Source organism: Arachis hypogaea, chromosome 12 (genome assembly GCF_003086295.3).
Source record: "Arachis hypogaea cultivar Tifrunner chromosome 12, arahy.Tifrunner.gnm2.J5K5, whole genome shotgun sequence".
Lineage (NCBI taxonomy): Eukaryota > Viridiplantae > Streptophyta > Magnoliopsida > Fabales > Fabaceae > Arachis > Arachis hypogaea.
The window spans coordinates 4,325,481-4,353,233 of record NC_092047.1 but is presented as its reverse complement, the minus strand read 5'-3'; the positions used below and the strand labels follow the sequence as shown (position 1 = coordinate 4,353,233).

Below are 27,753 nucleotides of genomic sequence, written 5' to 3'. Positions count from 1 at the left end.
TAATATGCTTTAAGTTGAATCTCATGATTGATATGAAGCTCTAGAATTGCCTTTGGCGTCCCGGGGTCTTATATCTTACATTATTGGGCACTATTATAATACTGAGAACCTCCGGTTCTCATTTCATATTTTGTTGTGATTTTTCAGATGAAGGTCGCAACCCACCTCGGTGAGTTGCGTGATGGTGACAGAACGAAGGATCTTTATCTCATTTTGGAGTCTTTTAGTTATTTTGATTAGTTTTCTCATTTTTGTATTTATATTTTGTCTTAGAGGCATACTTTGAGAGAGATATTTTGTATATGCTGTTTTATCTTTCAATATTCTGAATGTCTGTATATACTAGTCGGCTTAAACTACGCAGGCTGCGACTTGTCCCTTATGAATATTGCATTCTTTTATATACTTATATTTTTGTTATCTTGTATTTTTATCTTGTGCCTTAAGTTTGTAGTTTCATGTGAACGTTTTGCGCTTTTGTAATTCTGTTTTTGAGTTTATTCCTTCATCAGGCTTCTAGAATTATTATTCCTTTCTATATATATTTATGTATAAGTTTTAGAATTGTCGTAACCTTTGATTAACTTTTACTTTACGGCATGAGGTAAGGTTTAGGGTAATTAGGGTGTTATACCGTCAGGTAAAGCTTCCAACTTGAATGATTCATTAATATCAAGTACTTGAAAACTTTTAGATAGTTGAATTTGTCAGAGGCCAATTACTCCTTCATTGTTAATTTTGCAAGTTCATGTACCACATTATGCATTTTGAGTCTTTTAAATGTGAATTTTTCAAATTCAAGGAGTAAGAAGAACCGAAGAAGCATCAATTTGAAGCAAAGAAGCGAAACCAGCTTATTAATATACAACTCTCCAATGTCTTCTGGTTAACAACAAAATTATATTTAATTTATACACTAAAATCAGTCACTATGTATTTTTGTATAGGTATATATATAGTTTAATTTATTTTTAATGTGTATTCTCACTATTCTGTATTTTAATATGTATTTTATACTAGAGACTAATTTTTAGTAGTTGATTTTAGTATACACCTAATATAATTGAATTAACAAATATACTAATATTAATTAATAGGATTTCAATAATCCTTTGTTATTTTAATTATTCTTTGCCATATTTTATAAGTCTCTAATTTCCAAGCTACTAAAAGCTTAATAGATTTTATTAAGCTTAGATCAGATGTTATTGTGGTTGACGGTTATCAGTGGCTAAGAGAACGGGGGGTTGAATCTTAGCTTCTTTTTTTGCTTAGTAACACTTGCTGGCCTTTGCAATAACTTCAAGAGACTTTTTGCTTTTTGTCTCGTACCTAGCCACGAGACGTTTTCTTTTTATCTCCTAACCAGGAAAGAGATATTTTTCAGTTTTATCTCCTACGCAGCAGAAACAGAAATGGAGTAGAAAAGAGAGAAAATCATACCACGAAGTATCCTGGTTCAGCTGCCAAGTGCAATGCAGCCTACATCCAGTCTCCATCACAACAATGATGAAATTTCACTATAATCATCATGATTACATACACCAATTCTCCCTAGGAACTACCCTTCCTATCTGGGACAAGTCCAGAATCTATTTCCAATCCTGAACTTGACTTGGTAACCTACCAAACTTTCAACTGCTAAGTGCTAACCCAACTTGCAAGGGGATTCCCACAGAATCATGAAACACAACACAGATGTACAAAGGACCTCTAGGACATCTATGATTTTTTCTTTTAATTTTGTATACTCTGTCTTTTTCCGCTCTTTGGCTTTTTCTTACAAACCTCACTGTTTTCCTTTTTCCATGAGACTCAAGACAGACAAAACTAAACAGAAAAATACAAAATGAAGAACATTGAAGGAGAAGAACTTCTGTTAACTTGGAAAGCTATGAGAACTCTGTGCTTACACTCTTTTCTCCTTGCTTCAAGCCCTGCCTGTTCTCCCTTATTTATAGAAGGGGAAGCCTCCAAGGTTGAAACTGTTGAACCGAGCTAATCTTCTTCTTCTTCAAACCAAAACCAGTTTGGCCAGAGAGAGAGGAGAGGAAACTGAACACTAAAATCAGCATACAATTACCTCTATGTCATTCCTTCTCACCAAACTTCATCAATCTGAGCCTTCCATCTTGACTTGCTCCCCAAGAAGGATTCCTGACCCTTGATGAGTCCTTGATGCTTGACAGCTCCTCCTGCTCTTATCTTCTGCCTCTTTCTCCACGTAGCTACAGTAGCTACCTCTTGTGGTAGTTGATCAAAAGTAGAGACGAGCCATGCTTCTAAGGGATCTTCTTCTCTGACCGAAATGGATCTCTTCCATTTTCGGGTATGGAGAGCTTGAGACTTTCTCACCATTTCTTACCATAAGTGGCAAAGATCTCAGCCACACCCTACTGTGGATCTTCTTCTTGATAACGCCATCATCATTATGGCCTCTTCCTTGCTACTAGCTTCTTCTTCTTTCTTCTGATAGCTTGTTTTCACTTCTATTTTTCCTGTAAAGTGACAACCGAACAGAGAAGAAAGAGAAGAGAGAGAATGCTTTCAAAGGAAATAAAGAAGGATATTAAAATCAATTACACTCAATTAAAACCTACTTCCCTCTTTCATAGTAACGTGTGAAGCAATAATAGCAATCAAATCAATTTCAAACTTTCTCTTTCATGTTTCCAATGCTATTAATGCAACTTAAATGAATTTGAAATCCATCAAAGAATGAAAGTGGCATCCTTTGAAAGCATGCAATCTTTGCTTTCTCTCTTTTTCAATTTCGGACCAAGTCTTGTTGGTCTTGTAGCAAATGTTAATTTGGGCTTGCACAAATGATTCATGGCCCAAATTCACATGATAATAATTTCAGCCACATATTCTTAAACATTTTTGCACAAGGCTGAAAATTCACTTCATGTTGGGCTTTTTATTTTCGGTCCAAAATAAAATCTGCACAACAAAATTATTAATTAACAAATGTAAATTGAAGATTAAATTAATAATTTTGTAATTAATTATTTTAATAATGTTTGATCATCATCAAATTAATTTAGAATTTTTCAAATTCATCAGTGGTAATATATATATTTTGTGGTTTTGTTGTTTGTCGTCCATTGAAGAAATCCAAAAACTCCTATTAAGTTTTAGTGAATCAAAAGAAAAGTAATTACAAGAACTAAAGCAAAATAATATGTATTTTATAGAAGTCATTTATTTAACCATTTTATAATTATAATAAGGATGAATGAAATAAAATGCATGCTTGGATGTAAAATTTGTTTGCACAATCAAATGTGATTAGAAATTTTAGCTGTAACACCAAATTAAAAATTGAATAAAATAGATAGAAATGTAGAACAATTAAAACCTTGACATATTCAAACTACTTCTAAACTCAACACCCAAAAGTTTGAGGTGACCAGATACATAGCTTTCTTTCAGTTTTAAAAGAAAATGGGACATACAAAAGCAATCGAACCACACAAATTAAAACACTTATAAAGTAGTTGTAGCTAAAGGCTGTTAGTGTTGTAAGTGTGAGAGGTGTATGAAGTTAGTCTCACGTCAAAGAAAGTAAGGAAGAGTGAGGAGTCTATAAGATGAGAAACTCATTAACTTAACACCTTAAGATTTTGAGTTAGATGTGGTGTCTACTCATCTTATGTTCTCTCGCTTGATCTCTCTCCAAAGTCTCTCCAATGATCGAGAGCTCCTCACGGCATCTCCACCTGATAATTCAAGGTCAGTAGATAGACTAGTGCTTATGAAATTAAATTAACTTGAGCTTTAATTCAACTATGCATGCATATATATATAATTAAATTGTTTTATAATTTTCTAAATTTCCATTTTCTGTCAATTGACAATAAAAAAGTATTTCACTATCCAAAAATAAAGATTCATGCATCAACTCCTATAATCACAATAATAATAAAATTTTGTGCTCATTTTAAATAATGTATAGTCAATATTCAAATGATTAAGAGTTATTCATTCTTTTTATTTCACATAATAATTAGCTTATTGGGGTTTTCAATACAATAATTCATAATACGTAGTAATTGAAAGAGTTACCATTATTAGTGGTAATATTAAGATTCATAACTAAAATTCAAGACGTGCTGCAGGCATAATAATGTTAATCGATTTCATGTGTTTATTTAGAAAGATTATTAAAAAGAAATTCAAAAAATTGACAAGAATTGCTTTCTTCTTCTTTACTACTTCTAAATTGAACCCAAAAAAAAAAAAAAAAAACTCTGCTTATTATACATTTAAAATGAATTGACCACTAATAATTGTGTCGCTAGGCCGTGAAAATTTAAAGACAAACATAATTAATTGGTGGAGCTCATTTTTATTGACGAATATTGCACGGGCTTTAAATAATTAAAGGTAATGTACATTTGGATAATTAATAACTAAAAGCAATGATTAACTAACTTTGGAAAATGTTTACCAACAGACTAACAGAAGGAATTTTATTTCATTTAATAAAAATTTTGATTTTATCTTAATATCATTATTTTCTTAAAATTAAAATGAAACATGGCTATTGGCTAGGGTATGACTCAAGTTGAAAGTATAAATTTATAACCTATATTATATTGCATTTTCAAAATTTGGAAATATTCCATATTATAAGGACTAATTAGTTCACTCTACCATACCTTTTATAAATAAATTATACACAATTATTTAGAAAGAAAATTAGATTGTCAATTTAAAAAGTTCTAGAATTAATTATAAGGAGAGTAAGATATAACTCTAACTGGTTAATTAAACATAAAACATCAACAATTAATTATTCATGCATAATAATAATAATAATAATAATAATAATAATAATAATAATAATAATAATAATAATAATAATAAACCAGTATGGTTAGATTTGTAATATTATGAGATAGATTATTTGAACTAACCTTGCAATATGGAATATGAGCAATTTTGGGCCAATCTGGACCTGTCTCTTTATTGTACTTTGCATATAATGTGGGACAATAATATATCTCTAAATACTGAAGATTATGAGCTTGATCCATGTTAGGAAGAGATGATAATTCTGCACATAGAAGGATATAAAGTTCTTCAAGAGAGGTCATCGGCAACCTTGTGGGCAATGATTTTATCCCTGTTAACATTATACTCAAATGTCGCAATTTAGTAGCTCTTTCAAGCCATTTTGGTAAAGCATCCAACTTCGCAGACCCAATGATTGAGAATAATTGAAGGTTTAAATTATTTATTACCACATGTTGCTTTCCTTCTTCCTCTTCATCTTCAAAATTCACCAGCTCTTCACACTCATAAAATCCCAACTTCTTTAAAGTAGTCAAGCGACCAACAGCACTTGGTACGGACACTAACCTTGAACATTTCAAAAGATACAAGCATTTGAGTTGTTGGAAGCGCCCTATATTCATTGAAGACAAACTTGTAATTTTGATGCCCATCAAAAACAAATATTGTAGATAGATGAGTTTGTTCATGTTTTTGGGAAGTTCTTGAAGGCTGTCACAACCAAGGCCCAAACTCTGCAAACTTTGCAGCTTACAAATGGAATCAGGAAGCTTTTTCAAACTAGGACAATTTCTAAGAAAGAGATATCTCAAGTGCTTCTTCATTATGGCAAAGCAATCATCAGGCAACGAGCTCAATTCCATATATTTTGTTAGGTGCAACACCCTCAGATAGTTGAACTTGTCGGAGGTCCATTCTATCAATGCTTCTTGTTGCCCCTCTTGCATAACGGTTCTTGTCCTGCTTGACTCTTTCATTGTTAATTGTGCAAGATCATGTACAAGATCATGCATTTTGAGTATTTTAAATGTCATTAAATTTTTGAAATCAAAGTAGGGGTTAGAATCTCCTTCAATTTGAAGTAAAGATGCTGAAACAAGCTTCTTAATATACAACTCCCCAATATCTTCTGCATCTTCCTCTTCGCGTGTAGGTTGGAGGAGTCCATGAGCCATCCACAACATAATCAAATCAATAGCAACATATTCGTAATCCTTTGAAAAACAAGAGCAGTATGAAAAACATTGTTTTACTTCTGATGGCAAGTGATTGTAACTCAATTTGAGTGATGGCAAAATGTCAGTTTCTTCTTGATCGAGATTCCACACCTCACTATCCCTTATTTTTCTCCACTCATTTTCATCATGTGATTTTGATCTAAGCAAGCAACCCAAAGTTGTTATAGCCAAGGGTACTCCTTTGCATTTTTTAACAATTTGCTCCCCAATTTGCTTTAGCCTTGGGTACTTCTCTTCGTCCTTCTCTTCTTGGAATGCACATTTTGCAAAGAGCCGCCAACATTCATTCTCAGGAAGTCCTTCCAATTTCATTACAAGATTACTCCCCATAATGTCAGCAACTTTTCTGCTACGAGTGGTCACTATAATTTTGCTGCCTTTGTCACCACCTGCTTCTAACAAGTGATTTCTCAATTCATCCCATTTGCTGTGGTTTTCATTCCAAACATCGTCTAACACGAGTAAGAATTTTTTACCATGCAACGTTTGATTGAGAAGAGATATCATATATTCCAAACTAAAATTTGCATCCACGAAATTCTCTCTCTTTGTGGCTGCATGAATGATTCTTTGTATTAGCTTCTTGACATCAAAATCATCAGATACACACACCCACATTAAGGGATCGAAATTCGCCTTCACTGGGGTATCATTGTAAGCCATTTGTGCAAGTGTAGTCTTTCCCAAACCACCAATCCCAACAATTGAGATCACATCAATACTATTAGCTTCTGATTTTTGTGTCATCAATGACTTTATAATCTCCTCTTTCTCTTCAAGTCTACCACACACACGGAAAGGCAATGAAGAAGCAGTCTCTCGCCATGGTAAATTGTGCTCCAGAGCTGGAGTGTTGACATGTTGTTCAACTATACCCAAGTCTCTCCCTTCTCTTATTTTTTCATCCATCTTCTGTTTCATATCTTTGATTTTGTGGGCCATTTTGATGCGAAATACAAGTGGATTACTTGTGTATGAGAAGAATCGGCGAACCTTCGTGCTAATGCTTCCATACATTTTGACCACTTCATTAAGTTTTGCTTCATACTCTATTTCATCTAATATGTCACCAGCATCATCAAATGCCTCTCTGAGTTGCTTCAACCACTCATCTATACTGCGGTTTTTTGCTTGCTTGTTCTCAGCATCTATGAGATATGCTTTGATGGTTCTCAAAGAACTTTCAAACTTTTTTACATCATCTTTAAGACCGCATGCCAGAGCAATCTCTTGAAAAGATTTTGTTGCTAAATTGCCTAAGAGTGTTGATGCCACACCAGAAACAACTTCAGCCATTGGAGAATTAGTGAAAACAACCTAGCAAAAAAGTATAAGATGGAAAAGAAAGGTTAACCACACAACGGAAAAAAAATTACAATTGCATAATGTAAAAATTACTAGTAAAGTAGTTAATTTCCTAGTTAATGAAAAAACAACATCGTATACTATAACAGATAAAATCTCCAAATAAAATATAAGTGGTTTATTCTTTTTAATAAAATTGATTTGGTTTAGTCAATTTGGTCACACTACTTTATGACTATATTTGTTATCTGATTCTTGCTCGAAATTGGAACTAATTTGACCAGACAACATGCAGCTCTCTCGCGATCCACATGACAATCAGCATCAATGTCTGGATATGAGGCCCAATTAATATTAGTAAAGCCTTTCAAACTAAAATCAGGTGAGACAGGGAATAAAATTCCAGTAGCAGGGCTGTTTTTAAGGTACATGAGAACTTAAATTGCTGTTTGGTAGTGTGCGGTGGTAGGAGAATCTAGGCATTGACTTAATTTGCAAACAGCATAGCAAATATCAGGTCGTATTGTTGTCAAATATACTAATCTATCCACTAATAGATGATAACCTAAGACATTAATGCAAGGAAGAGCCACTATCTTGGATAGTTTGGATGTGTATTCCATAGGTGTACTTGCAAGTTTGGCATCACCAAGGCCATAGTTTTTCAACAAATTAGTAACATATGTGAAAAGAAGAAGCAAAATTCTTCTTTTATTAAGTGATACAAGTAGAACATGATGAAGTTTCAAAAAAATTAAAGAATATTATAGAACTTAAACTTGGTCTATAATCAAGTATGATGCAAATGGTTCTTATTAAGTTACAAGACTCATGAAACTACTTGCAAGTTGTCCAACTTGTATAGTTAAAGTTCTAGTCAAAATTTGCAATAAAGATAAGTTATTGTGGTTGCAATATTTGACTTAATCAAAAAATGAGTTGTTACATAAGTTGATATTTATCAACTTGCCATATAACTTGATAAAAATGAATATGAAAAAAGAATCTAGTACACACACTTGTGCAATTTGTGCACAACTTGATCAACTTGTAAACCAGATGCACCTCTACAAAATACTATATAGGTGGTTAAGGCATTTGCTAATGTATGTCATGTTTTTGCAATTAGTGAGTGAAACTTAAAGAGAAAAATAGTAAGGCCTCTCATGTGTGTAATCTCTTTGTATGAATTTCTATAATACGTAAGAGAGTATTATAGACTTCTCTATGTATTGTAAGAGATTGTGTTTTCACCACTTTGTCATATTATTTCCACTATTGTCTATATTCTTATTTAGTTCCATCTATTTCTCGTCCACAAATTATAGTTATGTTATTTTGTCCCTATTAACTCTGGTACCTAACAGTGGTATTAGAGCTTTAGGTTCTTAATCTTCCGCTACAAAAGTGCAAGTTGGTATCAGAATCATGACAACAAAATTTAAGATCGAGAAATTCAATGGGAATAACTTTTTTCTTTGAAAATTGAAGATCAAGGCAATTTTGGAAAAGGAGAATTATAGAAAGCAGGCCTACCGGCACTCTTGATGACAAGTGAAAAGAGATGGAGGGGAACGTCGTTGCCAATTTACACTTGGCTATGGCAGAGTCCGTATTATCAAGCATATCGGAGAAACAGACAGCAAAGGAGATTTGGGAGGCGCTCACTAAGTTGTACGAGGCAAAGTCACTTCACAATAGGATATTCATAAAAAAGAGGCTCTATACTCTTCGTATGAGTGAATATCGGTGACGGATTACATCAACAATCTTAATACTGTATTTTCACAACTAACAGCTATAGAGTGTCAAATTGTAGAAAATGAATGTACTGAAATTCTTCTCCAAATTTTACTAGACTCATTTGATCAACTTCGATTTGATGATGTTGTTGCTACTATTCTTGAAGAAGAAAGCATGCACAAAATAAAGATGATCGAAATGGAAAGTTCTAAGAAAGCAGAAGTTTTGTCGGTGATGAGAGGCAGATCAACGGAACGTGGCTCTAGTGGGAGTCAAAGTCATGATAGATCAAGGTCTCGAAAGAAGAACCTTACTTGTTACAATTGTGGCGAGAAAAGGCACTTGAAGAAAGATTGCTAGTTCAACAAAAAGAGCACAAAGAAAACTGCAAATGCAACTACCTCACATGGTTATGTTGCAAACACCTCTGATGATGGAGATGTCTTGTGCATCAAAACTGCTATTGGTCATGAAGACAATAAACTACTAGTTGATGTCTGGCTGTTGGATTGTGGAGCAACATATCACATGACTCCACATCATGAGTGGTTTAGCACTTATGAACCTGTTTCAAAAGGATCTGTACTCATGGGAGATGATCATGCCTTATGTAAACCCCGGTTAAATTAGTAAATAATTAGTCAATAAATTAGTTTTTAATAAGGAAGATTAGAAACTCGAATATTATATCAAATTAGGATAGAGCTCATCGAAACGAGAATTTTGACACTAATTTCGAAGAAATCGGTCTAAGATTGGACCGAATGGGCCAAATCGGTTGAACCGGATCCAAACAGGGCCGTTAGTCCAACCGAACCGACCTGTTAAATGAAGCCAAGCTCCTTTCTCTTCCTTATTCAGCTGGAGCAACGTGAAATGCATCGAGGGAAGAGAGGAAACACCGAAACCCTTACGGTGAACTCCAATCCCCCGTAACTTCTTCGTCCGAGCTCCGATCGCCGCACCGTTTGCAGCCACGCGTCCAGCGCGTCGAGCTCTATATTTCTACCGGAACTATTTCACTGGTAAATTGTTTAATCACTCTCAGCCTCCTCTTCCCCTAATTTTTGAATTTTGAGTAGGAATGTTGAATTTTTTTTATTTCTAATGTTTTAGGATCCAATTAGATTGAGAAAAATGTTCACTCTTGCTTATGTGAAGTTTGGGTAAGGTGAGGATATAATAATTCTATTTTAACTTCATTGAATTTGAGCTTTGAGTATTAAATTGGATATATATGTGTTATAAATGTGTATTAGGTTGAAAATAAATAATTGGAGCTTGAAATTGTGAATATTGGAACTTGGAGGAAGTTGAGCTTAGAGTTTGTTGAATTTTGAGGAGCTGCCTTGGTTTTAAATAAATTGATTTGGTCGTTACGTGGAAATCAGCCAAGGTATGGTTTAGGTTTCTTGCATTTAATATATAATGTTCTGTGAAAACTTAGGCTAGAGGACCATAGGATAAGTTGGAATGCTGGTGTATATTGAATGTTTAGGAATTTGTTGATGAATATGTTTGGTTAGTGCTTGTTGGATAATTGATAATTTGAATATATGGTGGAGATTATTATTTATGTTGAAGATGGTAAGAAATGTGGTTGGTTGGTTGATTTTAGGTTTACAAGAACATTGAATAAAAGCTTGATGGAATTGTTGAGGAATGAATTGTTTAGTGTTATTGAATGGTAGTTGATAAATGGTGGAAACTTGTGTTGAGTTTTGTTATTGGTATATGGTGTTAGTGTTGGGTTTGGCAAATTTAACAAGGAAAGGAGTGAAGTTTTTAATTGAAAATTGAGGTTTGGATACTTTTGAAAATGTTGGTTTTTGGCTGAACTTTGGCAGGCTATAACTTGGCTTCTGGAACCCCAAATTGATTATAACTTGTTTCAAATAAAAATTGGGTTCGTGAAGTCTATGCCGTTCGAAGAACGGAAGAAAAATGATTTAAAACGATTAAGTTATGGCCATCGGAAAATTTGGTAAAGAATATGTGGATATGCAGGTGGTTTTCCCTGATTGTGCAGCTCTCTGTTAATTCTTTTTTTTTTTTGAAGAACGCATGCCCACGTGTACCCGTGGCATGAAATTTTGGGGATGCGTACGCGACCGGTCCCATGCGCATGCGTAAGTTAATCAAGCATGTCCACGTGTACGCGTGACCCATGTGTACGTGTGACATGGAGTTTTCACCCACACGCATGCATGACAAGGGATGCGTGCACGAGCTGCGTTTTCACACTCCCACGCTCACGTGTGAGCCACATGTACGCGTGGCACCTGTTCCAGCAAACATGATTTTTGAGGTTTTAAAACCTATTTCAAACTTCTAAACCTCTATTTTTATTCCTTTGGTCATAAATAATAGTGTTAAACCTGATAAATCAGATGAAGTTAGGAGGTGGGAATAACTTGAAGGTGAAGTAAAGTTGAAAAGTGATTAGTTGATTATGAAATGTTATGAATAATCATATATGATACTTGGCTGGATATTGAAATGAATGATTATGTATGATACTTGGCTTGGATGATTAAATGATCTGAGATACGAGATTCTCTAGATAAAGTACCGTGGCTTGCCACCACGTGTACCAGGTTGAAAACTCAATAATCTGTTGACCCTACGACGTAAGGGTGACCGGGCACTATAAATTCCCGGGAATGTAACCCCCATTGAGCAATATTGATTATTTGAGAAAAAGCTATGCATAAACTCTTAGGGATGCACATCGAGGGACAGTCTAAGGTTTTCGGACTTGTCAGGTTGGCTGGATAACCGACAGATGAGTCTCATGAGCCATAGGACAGGCATGCATCATATGCATATTACTTGAATTACTTGCTTGTGCATTAACTGGGTGTGCCTATGTGTACTTGCCATGCTATATGTATATTTGTTACCTGCAGTATTTGTAACCTTCTTGTGTTTGTCTTTATCTGTTTATCTGTCTGTGAAATGCTGACAGAGATGGAGGTATGGAGGAATGGCAGTATGTGACTTAGATTTAAGGTTAAGTTAAGTTAGGTTTAGATACTTTTAGAAAACCACCTTTTATGGCTTCTGTTTAATACTTTAACCTCTATAATCTGAGTGTCGGCGTTCTAGGATTGCCTCTGGCATTTCCAGGACCTTATATATTATGTGTGTGGCACATTTATCATACTGAGAACCTCTGGTTCTCATTCCATACTATGTTGTTATTTTTCAGATGCAGGTCGATAGGCATCTCACTAGGCGTCTGGATACCTGAGGCGAAGTGGTTACTGGATTATTTTGTTGTGCTGTGATATATATATATATATATATATATATATATATATATATATATATATATATAATGTGTGTGTGTGTATATATACTATGTACTTAGCTTAGAGGTTTATGGAGAGGCAGGATTGTGTTTATGTACATTTGGGTTTTGGATATGTATGTGTGTGTGTGTGTGTGTGTGTGTACATTTGGGTTTTGGATATGTATATATATGTTTGTGTATGTGTGTGTGTGTGTGTGTGTGTGTGTGTGTGTAAATATTCTCCGACCAGTCTTGACTTCGCGGGCAGAGTTAAGAGCTTGTTATTTTGTATCTTTGGCACTCTATTCCTGCTTTTATTATCTTATGTTTAATAGTTATAGTTTTTTTAGCACGCAAATTAACTCGTCCCTTGAGCGTTGCGCTTTTATTTCGCGATTTTTATTTCCCCTATTCTTCAAGGCTCTTAGCATATTACAATCTTTCTGCTATTACATGTATACATTTTATTTTAGAGGTCGTAATACCACACCACCTCTATTTTACGACTTAAGCGTAAAGCTTTGTATGGTAGGGTGTTACATTATGGTATCAGAGCAGTTCGTTCCTATAGAGCCTGAAAGACGGACTGATTGTGCTTCTGTGCATTCTCTGTATATGTGTTTATGTGCTATTAGGATATCTGACTGATATATATGGCATAAACGTTTGTGAGCATGCATTTGGAACTTAAAGGATTAGACCTGCAATATTGAGACTGTTCAACTTAATATCACTTGTTTGGTGTGTATAGAGACCAGATGTCGACTCGCAGACGCGGTCACGGGCGAGATAGAGGTAGGATAGGCACTATTACTCCTAGCCCAGCAGGGACTGATCCAGCAGACTTTATGGCTGCCCTGAAAAATATGGCTGCAGCTATGCAGGCGACAGTCGAGGCACTGGGTAATCAGATAAACCAGGGTAATCATGGGAATAATAATGATGAGGACAGTCCTATGGCACTTGTTACATTTTTGAAAGTTCACCCTCCGACCTTTAGGGGAACCTCAAATCTCACTGATGCAGATAATTGGATTCAAGTTATGGAACGAACATTGCAGGCTCAACAGGTTCCTGAAGAACAATGGGTTGAATTTGGAACTTATCAACTGCAAGGTGAGGCTCAGTATTGGTGGCAGGAAACACAACGTATATTGCAGCCTGATGGTGCTGCGATTCTTTGGGAGGTCTTCCAAACAGAATTCTATAAAAAATACTTTCCTAATTCAGCCACAAAGGCCAAGGAACTTGAATTAATGTAGTTAAAGCAGGGACAGGTGACTGTTGCTGAGTATACTAGCAAATTTGAGGAGTTATATCGCTTTTCTCGTATCTGTCAAGGTGCGCCTACAAATTTTGTTGAATGTAAGTGTATTAAATATGAGGGAGATCTTCAGAGCGATATTCTGAGCTTCATTGCTCCAATGGAGATCAGAGTATTTTTTGAATTGGTGAATAAGAGTAGGGTGGCTGAAGATCGTATGAGAAAGAGGCAGCAGAGAAAAGAAGTTTGAGGGTGCCTTTTCAGAGGCCTTCAGGGAGGAACTTTGCTCCGAAGGCCGAATACTAATGTTAATCAGGGAAGAAGGTTTGGAAAGCAGCCACAACAGTATTTGAACTGTCAGAGGTGCAGAAAGTATCATCATGGAGTTCTGTGCAGGTTAGGACTTGGGGTATGCTATTTTTGTGGACAGGCCAGGCATATGGTCAATAATTGTCCAGAGAAGAAGAAGTACGAGACTGGTAGGGTGTAGCAGCCGGGGATAGTATACACCACTTCTGCAGTAGGTGCTGAGGGATCTGAGATACTGATTAGAGGTAACTGTGAAATGGCTGGTAAAATCTTAAATGCTTTATTTGATTTAGGAGCAACTCATTCATTTATTGCATTTGAGAAGGCTAATGAGTTAGGATTAAGAATGGTAGTTTTAGGTTATGATTTGAAAGTGTATAATGCTACTCATGAAGCTATGGTGACTAGGATAGGATGTCCACAAGTTCCCTTTCGAGTGCAACAACGTGAATTTGTTCATGATTTGATTTGTTTACCGATAACTGGTCTTGATTTCATCTTGGGAATGGATGGGTTATCTAAAAATCATGTTTTGCTTGATTGTTCTGAGAAATTAGTACAGTTTATGCCGGAAGGATAAGAAGCGCCGGTTGTGGTGAATAGTTATTATTTGAACTCTATGATAGTAAAATGTTCTGGAACTGAATGTCAGGATATTATGTTATTAACTGCGGGAGTATCAGGTGATGATCAGAATTTAGAGCATATTTCGGTTGTATGCGAATATCCAGATGTATTTCCAGATGATATTAATGAATTTCCACCTAACCGAGAGGTTGAATTTGCAATTGAGTTGGTGTCTGGAGCCGGTCCGATTTTGATTACTCCTTACAGGATGTCACCTTTAGAAATGGCTGAACTGGAAAATGTGTTAGGTAAGCACTTTATTCGACCAGGTGTTTCTCCGTAGGGAGCACCAGTGTTACTGGTAAAGAAGAAGGATAGAAGTATGTGCTTGTGTGTCGATTATCGACAATTGAATAAGATCACTGTAAAGAATAAATATCTGCTACCTAGAATCAATGACCTAATGGATCAATTACAGGGTGCAGGTGTGTTTTCTAAGATTGATCTGCGATTCGGGTATTACCAGATAAGGGTTAGAGATGAAGATATTCTGAAAACTGCTTTCCAGACACGTTATGGTCATTATGAATATATGGTGATGTCTTTTGGGTTAACTAATGCTCCAGCAATATTCATGGATTATATGAATAGAATTTTCCGGCCGTATCTAGATAAGTTTGTTATTGTCTTCATTGATGATATTCTTGTTTACTCTAAGACTGAAGAGGGGAATGCTGATCTCTTGCAAACTGTACTACAAATTCTGAGAGACAGGAAGTTATATGCTAAGTTATCTAAATGCGAGTTCTGGAAGAGTGAGGTGAAGTTTCTTGGTCACGTGGTGAGTAAGCAGGGAATAGGTGTGGATCTTGCTAAAGTGGAAGCAGCGATGAATTGGGAGTGACCAACCTCAGTAACAGAGATTAGGAGTTTCCTAGGTCTAGCAGGTTATTATCGCAGATTCGTTAAGAGATTTTCACAGCTCGCCTTACCTTTAACTAAGTTGACTAGGAAGGATACGCCTTTTGTCTGGACTCTGGAGTGTGAGGAGAGTTTTCAAGCATTGAAGCATAGGTTGACTACTGCACCCGTATTGATATTACTTGAATCAAGTGAACCGTTTGAAGTGTACTGTGATGCATCACTGAAGGGTTTAGGGAGCATTCTGATGCAGCACCAGAATGTTGTAGCATACGCCTTATGGCAGTTAAGGCCGCATGAGATGAACTATCCGACTCACGATTTAGAACTTCCTGCTGTTGTGTTTGCTTTAAAGATTTGAAGGCACTATCTCTATGGCATTAAGTTTCATATTTTCTCAGACCATAAGAGTTTGAAGTATCTTTTTGAGCAGAAAAAGTTGAATATGCGTCAGAGGAGGTGGATGGAGCTTCTAAAAGATTATAATTTTGAATTGAATTACCATCCAGAAAAAGCGAACGTTGTGGCGGACACCTTGAGTCGTAAGTCTTTGTATGCAGCTTGGATGATGCTACAGGAAGAAGAGTTACTAAGGGCATTTCAAGGTTTAAATTTGGGAGTTAGAGAAGAATCTGAAATTCTGTGTTTGAGTCAGTTGCAGATTTTAAGTGATTTTAAATCAGAACTTCTGAAGGCTCATCGAGATAGTGAAGCGTTATGTAAGGTATTACTAGCAGTTGAACGGGGAAAATAGTGGAGAGTGTCAGAAGGTCAGGATGATTTGTGGAGGTTCAAGAACCGAATCGTTGTGCCAGATGTCGGAGACCTGCGACAAAGTATCTTGAAGGAAGCTCATAAGAGCGGGTTCTCAATTCACCCGGGGAGTACCAAAATGTACCAAGATCTGAAAGCGATGTTCTAGTGGCCAGGAATGAAGAATGATGTGGCATTGCATGTATCTAAATATTTAACGTGTCAGAAGGTTAAGATCGAGCATCAGAGACCATCAGGGACCCTTTAGCCTTTAAAGATTCCACAATGGAAATGGGAGAGTATCGCAATGGATTTTGTGATAGGGTTGCCTAGAACCCGGTCTGGTTGTGATGCTATTTGGGTGGTTGTGGATTGACTGACAAAATCAGCTCACTTTCATCCCATTCGAATAAGTTGCACAATGGAGGAATTGGCTAGAATGTATATCAAAGAGATTGTCAAGTTGCATGGCGTGCCTTCTACCATTATCTCTGACAGAGATCCTCGTTTTACCTCAAGGTTCTGGGGGGCCTTTCAGTGCGCATTTGGGACCCAGTTAAGTTTGAGTATTGCATATCACCCTTAGACATATGGTCAGTCAGAAAGAACTATTCAGACCTTGGAGGATATGCTAAGGGCTTGTGTTTTGGACCAGCCGGCGAGCTGAGATCGGTATATGCCATTAGTGGAATTTGCTTATAATAATAGCTATCATGCAAGCATCGAAATGGCTCCATATGAGGCTCTGTATGGCAGGAAATGTCAATCTTCGCTATGTTGGTATGAAACTGGAGAAAGAAGTTTATTAGGGCCTGAGATGATAGCTGAAACTACTGAGCAGATAAAGAAGATTCGTAGCCGAATGCTTATAGCCCAGATCCGTCAGAAGAGCTATGCTGATCAGAGGTGAAAGCTTTTGGAGTTTGAAGAAGGAGAGCATGTCTTTTTGAAGGTTACACCAACCACTGGAGTGGGAAGAGCTATTAAGACCAAGAAGCTGAATCCCCATTATATTGGGCCATTTGAGATCCTGAAAAGAATTAGGCCAGTGGCTTATAGAATTGCCTTACCGCCGTATCTTTCGAATTTGCACGATGTGTTTCATGTGTCACAGCTTCGGAAGTATACTCCTGACGCAAGTCATGTTTTGGAACCGGAACCAATCCAAGTAAGAGAAGATCTAACACTCCCAGTAATTCCGGTGAGAATTGATGACACCAATTTTAAATGATTACGCGGGAAGGAAGTATCATTGGTAAAAGTAGCTTGGAGTCGAGCTGGTATCGAGGAACATACTTGGGAACTCGAATCAGATATGCGGAAGGACTACCCACATCTCTTTTCAGGTATCGAGGAATGAATTGTTTAGTGTTATTGAATGGTAGTTGATAAATGGTGTAAACTTGTGTTGAGTTTTGTTATTGGTATATGGTGTTAGTGTTGGGTTTGGCAAATTTAACAAGGAAAGGAGTGAAGTTTTTTATTGAAAATTGAGGTTTGGATACTTTTGAAAACGTTGGTTTTTGGCTAAACTTTGACGGGCTATAACTTGGCTTTTGGAACCCTAAATTGATTATAACTTGTTTTAAATGAAAATTGGGTTCGTGAAATTTATGCCGTTCAAAGAACGGAAGAAAAACGATTTAAAACAATTAAGTTATGGCCATTGGAAAATTTGGTAAAGAATATGTGGATATGCAGGTGGTTTTCCCTGATTGTGCAGCTCTCTGTTAATTCTTTTTTTTTAAGAACGCATGTCCATGCGTACGTGTGGCCCAAGCGTACGTGTGGCATGAAATTTTGGTGATGCATACGCGACCGGTCCCATGTGCACGCGTACGGTAAACAAGCATGTCCACGCGTACGCGTGACATGGAGTTTTCACCCATGCTCACGCGTGAGCCACGCATACGCGTGGCACCTGTTCCAACAAACATGATTTTTGAGGTTTTAAAACCTATTTCAAACTTCTAAACCTCTATTTTCATTCCTTTGGTCATAAATAATAGTGTTAAACCTGATAAATCAAATGAAGTTAGTAGGTAGGAATAACTTGAAGGTGAAGTAAAGTTGAAAAGTGATGAGTTGATTATGAAATGTTACGAATAATCATATATGATACTTGGCTGGATATTGAAATGAATGATTATGCATGATACTTGGCTTGGATGATTAAATGATTTGAGATACGAGATTCCCTAGATAAAGTACCGTGGGTTGCCACCACGTGTACCAGGTTGAAAACTCGATACTCTCTGTTGACCCTACGACGTAAGGGTGACCAGGCACTATAAATTCCCGGGAATGTAACCCCCATTGAGCAATATTGATTATTTGAGAAAAAGCTATGCATAGACTCTTGGGGATGCACGTTGAGGGACAGTCTAAGGTTTTCGGACTTGTCGGGTTGGCTAGATAACCGACAGATGAGCCTCATCAGCCATAGGACATGCATGCATCATATGTATATTACTTGAAGTACTTGCTTGTGCATTAACTGGGTGTGCCTAAGTGTACTTGCCATGCTATATGTATATTCGTTACCTGTAGTATTTGTAACCTTCTTGTGTTTGCCTTTATCTGTTTATCTATCTGTGAAATGCTGACGGAGATGGAGGTATAGAGGAATGGCAGTATCGGACTTAGATTTAACGTTAAGTTAAGTTATGTTTAGATACTTTTAGAAAACCACCTTTTATGGCTTCTGTTTAATACTTTAAGCTCTATAATTTGAGTGTCGCCATTCTAGGATTGCCTCTGGCATTCCCAGGACCTTATATATTATGTGTGTGGCACCTTTACCATACTGAGAACCTCCGGTTCTCATTCCATACTATGTTGTTGTTTTTCAGATGCAGGTCGAGAGGCATCTCAATAGGCGTCTGGATACCTGAGGCAAAGTGGTTACTGGGTTATTTTGTTGTGCTGTGATATATATATATATATATATATGTATATATGTACTTAGCTTTCTCTCTGCATAACTTATTCTTTTTGATCCTCTTAGAGGTTTATGGAGAGGCAGGATTGTGTTTATGTACATTTAGATTTTGGATATGTATATGTGTGTGTGTGTGTGTGTGTGTGTGTGTGTGTAAATATTCTCTGGCCAGTCTTGACTTCGCGGGTTGAGATAGGAGCTTGTTATTTTGTATCTTTGGCATTCTATTCTACTTTTATTATCTTATGTTTAATAGTTATAGTTTTCTTAGCACGCAAATTAATTCGTTCCTTGAGCGTTGCGCTTTTATTTCGCGATTTTTATTTCCCCTATTCTTCAAGGTTCCTAGCATATTACAATCTTTCTGCTATTACATGTATACATTTTATTTTAGAGGTCGTAATACCACACCACCTCTATTTTACGACTTAAGCGTAAAGTTTTATGTGGTAGGGTGTTACACCTTAGAAATTGTGGGAATCGGTACCATCAAAATTAAGATGTTTGATGGTTCCATCCATATAGTTCAAGGTGCAAGACATGTGAATGGCCTTAGAAAAATTTGTTATCCGTTGGGCTGTTAGGTTCTTAAAGGTACAAGATCAATATTGAAAGTTGATTGTTGAAGGTGACTAATGGTGCTTGTGTGATTATGAAGGCAAAATGGCTAACAACCAATCTCTACTTGCTTTCTAGAGATGCAGTTCGAGATGTAGAAGCATCAGTTGCATCTGCAAACCAAGAAGACACAACGATATTGTGACATCACAAATTAGGCCATATGTCAGAATGTGGTCTATAGGTTCTTGCATAATATAATCTCCTTCCATGGCTTAAAACGGTGAATCTACCTTTCTATGAGCACTTGTGACAAGCAAACAGCATAGATTAAAGTTTGAAAGATCAACCGCTAAAAGCAAACGCATACTAGACTTGATTCATTCTGATGTGTGGGAATCACCAGAATTATCATTAGGAGGAACAAAATATTTTGTCTCCTTCATAGATGATTACTCACGAAGAGTCTGGGTATTTTCCATCAAGAAGAAGTCAGATGTGTTTCTAGTATTTAAGGAGTTTAAAGCACGAATATAGCGTGAAAGTGAGAAGAAAATAAAGTGCTTGAGGACAGACAAGGGAGGAAAATACACTGATGGTGATTTCACTATATTTTACAAGCACGAGGGTATTCAGAGGCAATTCATAGTTGCATATACAGCTCAGGAAAATGGTGTTGTAAAGTGGATGAACAGAACTCTTCTAGAAAGAAGTCGAGCTATGTTGCAGACTGCAAGATTAGCCAAGTTTTTCTGGGCAGAAGCAGTCAAAACAGCCTGCTATGTGATTAACAGATCATCGTCAACAACAATTGGGTTGAAAATTTCATTGGAGATGTGGCAAGATAAGCCACCTGATTATTCTTCTCTCTATATGTTTGGATGTCCTGTTTATGTGATTTTTAATATCCAAGAAAGAACAAAGCTTGATCCTAAATAAAAAAAGTGTATCTTCTTGGGATATGCTGACAATGTAAAGGGGTATCGTTTATGGGATTCCACTATCCACAAAGTTATTGTCAGTAGAGATGTTATATTTGATGAAAACGAGTTACAAAAAGAGCAAGAAAATAACAGTAGCACTAAAGAAACTAATACAATATACATGAATAATAAGTCTAGAGAAAAGGACACTTCTGAAGCAGAACCTGAGCAAGTTGAACAAGGACCAGCTGAAGCTCACAGAACAACACGTGAACTGAGAAAATCATCATGGCATGCCCACTATGCCATGACTTATCATGATGCATATTATTTTGTTATTGAAAATGGAGAACCATCAACCTTTCAAGAGGCTGTTGAAAGTCCACATTTTTTTTATGGATGGCAGCCATGCAAAAAGAAATGGAAGCACTACGTAGAAACAAGACGTGGGAGCTTGTCCCACTCCCGGACAGAAGAAAAGCAATTAGTAACTATTACGGATCCTACACCCGGAACGGTCCCCGAACCCGGTTACCAGGGTCCGACCTACTTCGCCCTTCCAGAAGGCCCGGAACCGACCCACCAGAGCTCCGAACCAACTTTCGAATTCAAATGTCTCCCTTATCTTAGCCAAATAAGATAAGATAAGATAAGATATTTACCATCACTTATAAATAGAGGACCCAGGTCCCTCCAGGTATTCATTCATTCCTCACACCTTATACCTCTTAGATCCATTCTGACTTGAGCGTCGGAGTGTCTTTGCAGGTACCACCCCCCATTGCTCCAGTCAAATAATCTGGCATCCGCCTCGACCCGCAAGTTCTCGATCCATCTCTCAACCCGTACCGGAGACATCTTGTACAGTAACAAATGGATTTAAAAAATAAAGTGTGACAATCACGACCAGATAGAAGTTATCGTGCAAAACTAGCGGTGAAGGGATTCTTCTTTTCGGTCGATCTGCTTTGTCATTCTCCATCGTTGCTATGTCTCCTGGCTGTCGATCCTTGTCATCACAGCTGGCCATCGTTGTTGGATACCTAGTCATTGCTGCATCTAGTTTTGATTCATTGAGTTGAGCTTTTGAGTTTGCCCCAGTTTCCTTACTTTGAGCCCCTACTTCTGATAGGTTTTTTTTTCTCTTTTAATTTTTTTTGCTTTAGTTATTGCATATTATATTTTTCTATTGTAATGCAAAAGAACATGCTTGGTTTATACTGCGAGGTGTTTTACCAAAACTAATTCTTACAAAGATTAATTGCTTTGAATTGTCTTTGTTTTTAATCCCATGATAATTCTCAAGGCTAAGCTGTTTATATATTATTTCTCTTAGGTGCCTCAGTGAGATGTTAGCATCTACTTATTAATTCCTCATTACAGTATTATAATTAATTATAATTTATGTTTATGCTAAATTCTTATATGTTAATAGTTTATTTAAATGATGGTTCATGATTGTTAGTAACTTGATTAAATTTAATTGTCAATAAACTGTTGAACTTGAATGTTTAATTGTCAAATGTTTTTTTTTTTAAGTTAAATACTTTAAGAGTGGTTGTTGAATGATTTTGAATTTGTTAAGGACAGGCAGAGTGCTTGAGAATGTTGGTTATGGAATAAGTTCCTCAATTTATGATGCCATGAAGATTGATGTTAGAAGATTTGAGTTTAGTCTAATACAACTTTTAATCATTGATTAGTTGTATTTCTTTTATTTTGTCTGCTAGCTTTGATTATCTTTGTGTATGTTTTATGTTGTCTTAATGTTGAGATTTAGACTCAGAGTGCTTAATTATAAGTATTTATTATATAATTGTAGAGGATTTGAATGTATAATACTTATTATAACTTATATTACTATATATTTTAGTTTATTATGTGTTTTGGGTTAAAGTTATTAATTTTAAATGCCTAGATTTAAGTAAATATACATATTTTATGTATGACGATATATACATATTTTCTTTAAAAATTCATAACAAGTAAACTCATGCAAATTTATTAGTCTCATGCAAGTTTACTAGTCTTAGGTGAGTTCTACGAATTTTTTTAGGTTTGTGAATTTGACAACTTTGATATGAATTTAGAAAAGACAAATTTATATAATATAATTATATAAATGGCGAAGGTTAAAACCTATTAAGAAACTTTATGACTTAATATAGTAATAGTCTAAATTTTACTATTTATTTTATTCTCATTATAAATCATCGTTCTAATGTGAAATGATATGCTAACAAAGAATGAAGGACGAGATACAAACCTGGTAAGTTATAATATAATCTCCAAATTAAACCTGATAATCCAAGTGAACCTTCAAGAATCTTAGGACTCGAATCTAATTGCCACAATAGAAGAAGGAAACAAATCATGATTATTTCAACATTGCTAATAGAGGTAGAACATATGTTCATCAAAATAGGCCAAGTGTTATAAAGATGTATGTATTTGTACATTTCATATATACAAAATAAATCTAACTCTAACTCTATATTAAGTTGACACCGTATATATTAGAGGAAAAAAGATTTGACATGAAATTGAAAGGGGTGTTAGCCAACTTCAAGTATTTTGATAATCCATTAAAAAATAACTAGTTTTTTTAGTGTTTAATGCATTGAATTTTAATTTAAAAATTATTTATCCATGAAATTTACTACTTTAATAACCTTAACAAATGTTTTTAGGATCCTCGTCATCACTGGTATAAATTAAATAAAAATAATAATAATAATAATAATTACACATTGTAGAGAAAAAAAAACCACTTACGGAAGAGTGTCAAACTTGTGTGCCACAAATAAATTGAGGCGAAAATAATGTATGATAAGTTGCTGAATGGAATTAATTAAGAGTAAGAGTTTAATTTGAGAATGGGATAGATGAGGTGCTGAGAGTGAGAGAAAGGGACTTTGTTCTTTGCAGGATAACATAAATTAAAAGAAGAGCAATTATATTATGAAATCAAACAAAACGGTTCTTAAGAGAATATATCATAAAGCACGCAAAATAAATCTTTCTTCTTGAAATCATTTTAGAAACATTAAACAATAAAGTTAAGTTTGCATTGGATTACTTGGATGATTTCTTCATCAAAGTATATACTATATAAAATGGGATTCTAAACCTTCTCAGTCAGAAAGGTATATGAACTTTTAAAAGTAATAATACATAACATATGAACTTTACTCTACTAATATTGTTTTTTTATCCCATTATATATATATAATGTCAATCTTATTGATGATCAATAATGATACCGAATTAAATTATCATAACAAGAAAGTATAAGGAGCCAATATATGTATATTGTACAATGTGTACAATAAGAATTAAATTATAATTAAAACCAAATCATAATCAATTAATTTTTGAATAGTTTTTAATTTTAAATTTGAAACAAATTAGGATTGCAATCAGTTATACCAACACACAGACTCTCTCTTTATACAGTCTTATCCTCTCTATCTCTTTCTTCTCGGTACTCCCAGCTGTGCGTAGAGGTCACCCACCACCATTGCCTTCCGATCGTGTGCGTTGTTCTCGTCGCACCGCACCAGCGCAACGACTCCAACCAACACCTTTCTCACCGCCGTGCGCAAAGGCCACCCACCACTGGTACATTACGATCGTGTGCGTTATTCTCGCCGCACCGCAGCAACCCACGTTGCAACCATCGCAGCAACTCCAACCAGGACCATAACTGAAGGTTCATTTCAATATGTATCTGGATGGTTAATTATTAAACAAAATAGATAGTCAATAGTCATTCTGCGTATATGATACCACTTATTGCTTACATGATTATCTTTACGCACAAATGTCGGATGTTCTTGTCTACGTATAACTGGATGTTCACAATTACTTTACGCGTGGATGGTTGGTTTAGGAGGTTCGGTTCTGCGGTTTGCGTGGGTGACGATCACTATTCCGGTTCACGCGGCGCCGCAAAGGTCGGATGTTCAACTGCTTCAGGTGCGAAGCAGTTCCTTCCTGCGACAGGAGTAGGCGCGCGGAGGCTGAGCGCTGCAGTTTGGGTCGGGGATGAGGGATGCGCCGGTTTGCAGTGGCGGGATGCAGCTTGCAGCGCACACGTCGGGGTGGGGATGGGGGGTTTTGCGGAGCAAAGTGGGGGGTTTGGGGGACTAGGGAAACGGTGGGTGCAAAAGGGTTAATGATGGATAAATTTGAATTAGGGGTAAATGGGTGGTCAATAACACAAAATTGAACAGGCTATTTGGGATTAGGGTAAATAAGGGTTAATTTGCATTTTTAATTTAGATTGGGTCAAATAAACAACCAATTGTACATATTATATAGATATCTCATTGTCTCTCTAGCAGGACTCACAACCAATTAAAAATAAAATATACTTAATGAGAGACATTTCGAATAATTAAGGTTTAATTACTCTGTTGGTCCCTATAGTTTCGCGAAATTTTCAATTAGGTCCTTATACTTTTTTTCCTTTTAATCAGGTCCCTATACGTTAATTTTTTTTTTCAATTTAGTCCCTATTAACGTTAAACGTCAAAAAAAATGTTAGTAAATTGTGAAATTACTTTTATACCTTTAGGAACCTAATTGAAAAGAAAAAAAATATAAGGACTTAATTGAAAATTCGGTGAAACTATAAATATTCAATGAAAAATATTCCTATAATCCCTATTCAATGATTCATTATGTTAAACAAATAATTTTTTTATTAAAATTTCATAATAATAAAAAATTAATATCCATAAATAAAATATTATATAACTCAAACAAAATCTTAAAAATATACCTTTTATTATGCTTTCGCTCATTTTCTAACACATAAGGCATACAAAATGTTGCTATCTCTACTCTGAATTAAATAAAACAATGTAAAACAATGAGGCATAGAAAGTCCATTTCTTTTTGCCTCAAGCTTCTCACATAATCTTGGATTTAAACAGTCTCAAATCGTCTGCAAATTTCACATGATTTAGATTGCTCCTTAGAATATTGTTAGGTTGGCAAGCTGAAATCAGAATATTTCTCTGATGACGTTCTTGTCACAGCTACTTTTGATAGTGTCTGTTTAGCTCTTGGCATTGGCTGAGAACCAGCACCATTCCTCCCACTTAAAGCATCCAACTTCAACAAATTCTGTAAATAAGAATTAGTATATATGACCTCCTGTTGTCAATAAGAAGCACAAGATAGCTTGCTTGATATATGGAAGTTGAGAAAGGCACAATAATAAGATAATGAAAATTATCCATCTATAGATATTCCAGAAATCATTTTTTCTATCTGTGATGAAAAAAAGCTCACCTGCATATTAAAATAACCTAAAGCAATAAAAATCATGGGTCAATGTCTCATGAAATCATAACTTGATGATATTAAGGAAATATCTTGTTTAGAGATTAAAGAAGATGCCAAATTTACATACCATCAAGGGATCACGTAGGCTCAGTTAGAGATTCCATAAGTGAAGGATCACTCCCAGCAACACAGATGCGCTTGTGGATCTCTCTGTATGAAACATTAAGATAATTAAACTCCAAGTTGAAAAATAACATATACAAATATCCCAAATCAGTAACTCCAACTATCATCAGTACTTGAAAGCCAGATCCAATACACAAAATAAGAGCATAAATGGATAGTTAAAAAGGAAAAATCTTTTAGAGGGACTAAAATTTTTTTATAAGCTTGTATCTAAACAATGAATCAATGTAAGGAATAGTATATTAAATAGAAACTATCAACTATTGAGTTTCATTCCACCTCATTCATAATTAATTCCTTTGTGGTACTATATATTAAAGATCCACATAGTGGATGAATAGGTCCACATATATCACCTTGAATTTTTATAGGAATTCAGGGGACTCAAATCCAATCTTTACTGGTGATGGCCTTAAAATTAACTTCCCTTGAAAACATGCAGCACAACAAAATTCACTAGATTTAAGAATCTTCTGGTTCTTTAGTGAATGTCCATGGGAGTTTTCAATAATTCTCCACATCATGGTTGTTCCCGGATGACCCAATCGGTCGTGCCAAGTTATGAATTCATTTGGACTAGTAAACTTCTGGTTTACAGTGGCATGTGATTCAATTGCACTAATATTGGTATAATATAACCCAGATGAAAGTGAGGATAATTTTTCTAATATAACTTTCTTATTTGAATCATGAGTTGTGATACATAAATACTCATGATTTCCCTCATTCATTGTCTCAATATGATATCCATTTCGGCGAATATCTTTGAAACTCAATAAGTTCCTCAGAGACTTAGTAGACAATAGTGCATTATTTATTATGAATTTTGTTCTTCCGGAAAATAAAATTATAGCTCTTCCGGAGCCTTCTATCACATTGCCTGAGCCAATAATAGTATTAACATATTCTTCTTTTGGCACAAGATGGGTAATATATATCACTTTTGAGAATGGCGTGCGAACTTGCACTATCCGCAAGGCATACATCTTCATTATATATCATTGCTATTTTCTTCAAAGACAAATAATAATAATATTAATAATAATAAAATGAGTAGTATGCACAGTTAAATTGAATACTTTATCGAAATTATTTTTCTAAGAAACACTGTCCATAATGTCATATACTAAAATTTTATTTTGAAACTTGACACATTTAATGATTTCAAAGCATAAACATTAATATTTTATTATTTATATACATCACATTTGAAACTTTAAATACATAGAAAATAAAAATTTACAATAAGTTTCTTACATTATTTATTAACATGGATGCTTAACAATCTCACATATTAAACCATTCCATCATTAATCAAATGACCAATATTTCCTTCAAGATCCTCAAAGAAATTAGATACATCATAATGAGTAGTAGAATTTTCAGCATCATTTGAAACAAAATTTGTTTCCTTTCCTTTGTCATCCTTTTTCAAAGATGCCTGGTAAAGATCGACTAGCTGTCTTGGGGTACGACAGGTACGTGACCAATTGCCCTTTCCACCATAACGGAAACACTTATCCTCTGTTGATTTATTTTGCCCAATATTTCTTTCTTTATCCCACTTCTGGTGAGATCCTCTCTTTTGAACATAATTCCTTTTCCTTCCATAATTTTTCTTGTTATTAAAACCTTGCCATTTACCTCTTCTGGGG

The 27,753-nt window shown here is 35.5% G+C and overlaps 1 protein-coding gene across 2 annotated transcripts; it reads right to left on the bottom strand.

Moving 5' to 3' along the window:
• Positions 1-1,433: 1,433 nt before the first annotated feature.
• Positions 1,434-23,580, bottom strand: LOC112726480 (putative disease resistance protein RGA3). 2 transcript variants are annotated; one of them, XR_011868194.1, is made up of 5 exons: positions 23,393-23,548; positions 22,884-22,958; positions 5,250-7,355; positions 4,923-5,131; positions 3,347-3,722 (listed from the first exon to the last, which is right to left on the bottom strand). XR_011868194.1 is itself a non-coding variant. In XM_025775878.3 (4 exons), the coding sequence occupies exons 3-4, from the start codon at positions 7,332-7,334 to the stop codon at positions 3,708-3,710; spliced, it is 2,427 nt and encodes an 808-aa protein (XP_025631663.2). In that variant the 5' UTR covers positions 7,335-7,355; positions 22,884-22,958; positions 23,393-23,580; the 3' UTR covers positions 1,434-3,707. The 2 variants fall into 2 exon arrangements, 1 of the variants encoding a protein (XP_025631663.2); XM_025775878.3 differs by having other exon boundaries at positions 1,434-3,722; positions 4,923-7,355; positions 23,393-23,580.
• Positions 23,581-27,753: the final 4,173 nt, after the last annotated feature.

Coding starts and splice junctions, on each gene's coding strand:
- LOC112726480 (XM_025775878.3), bottom strand. CDS start 7,334: ATGGCTGAAGTTGTTTCTGGTGTGGCATCAACACTCTTAGGCAATTTA.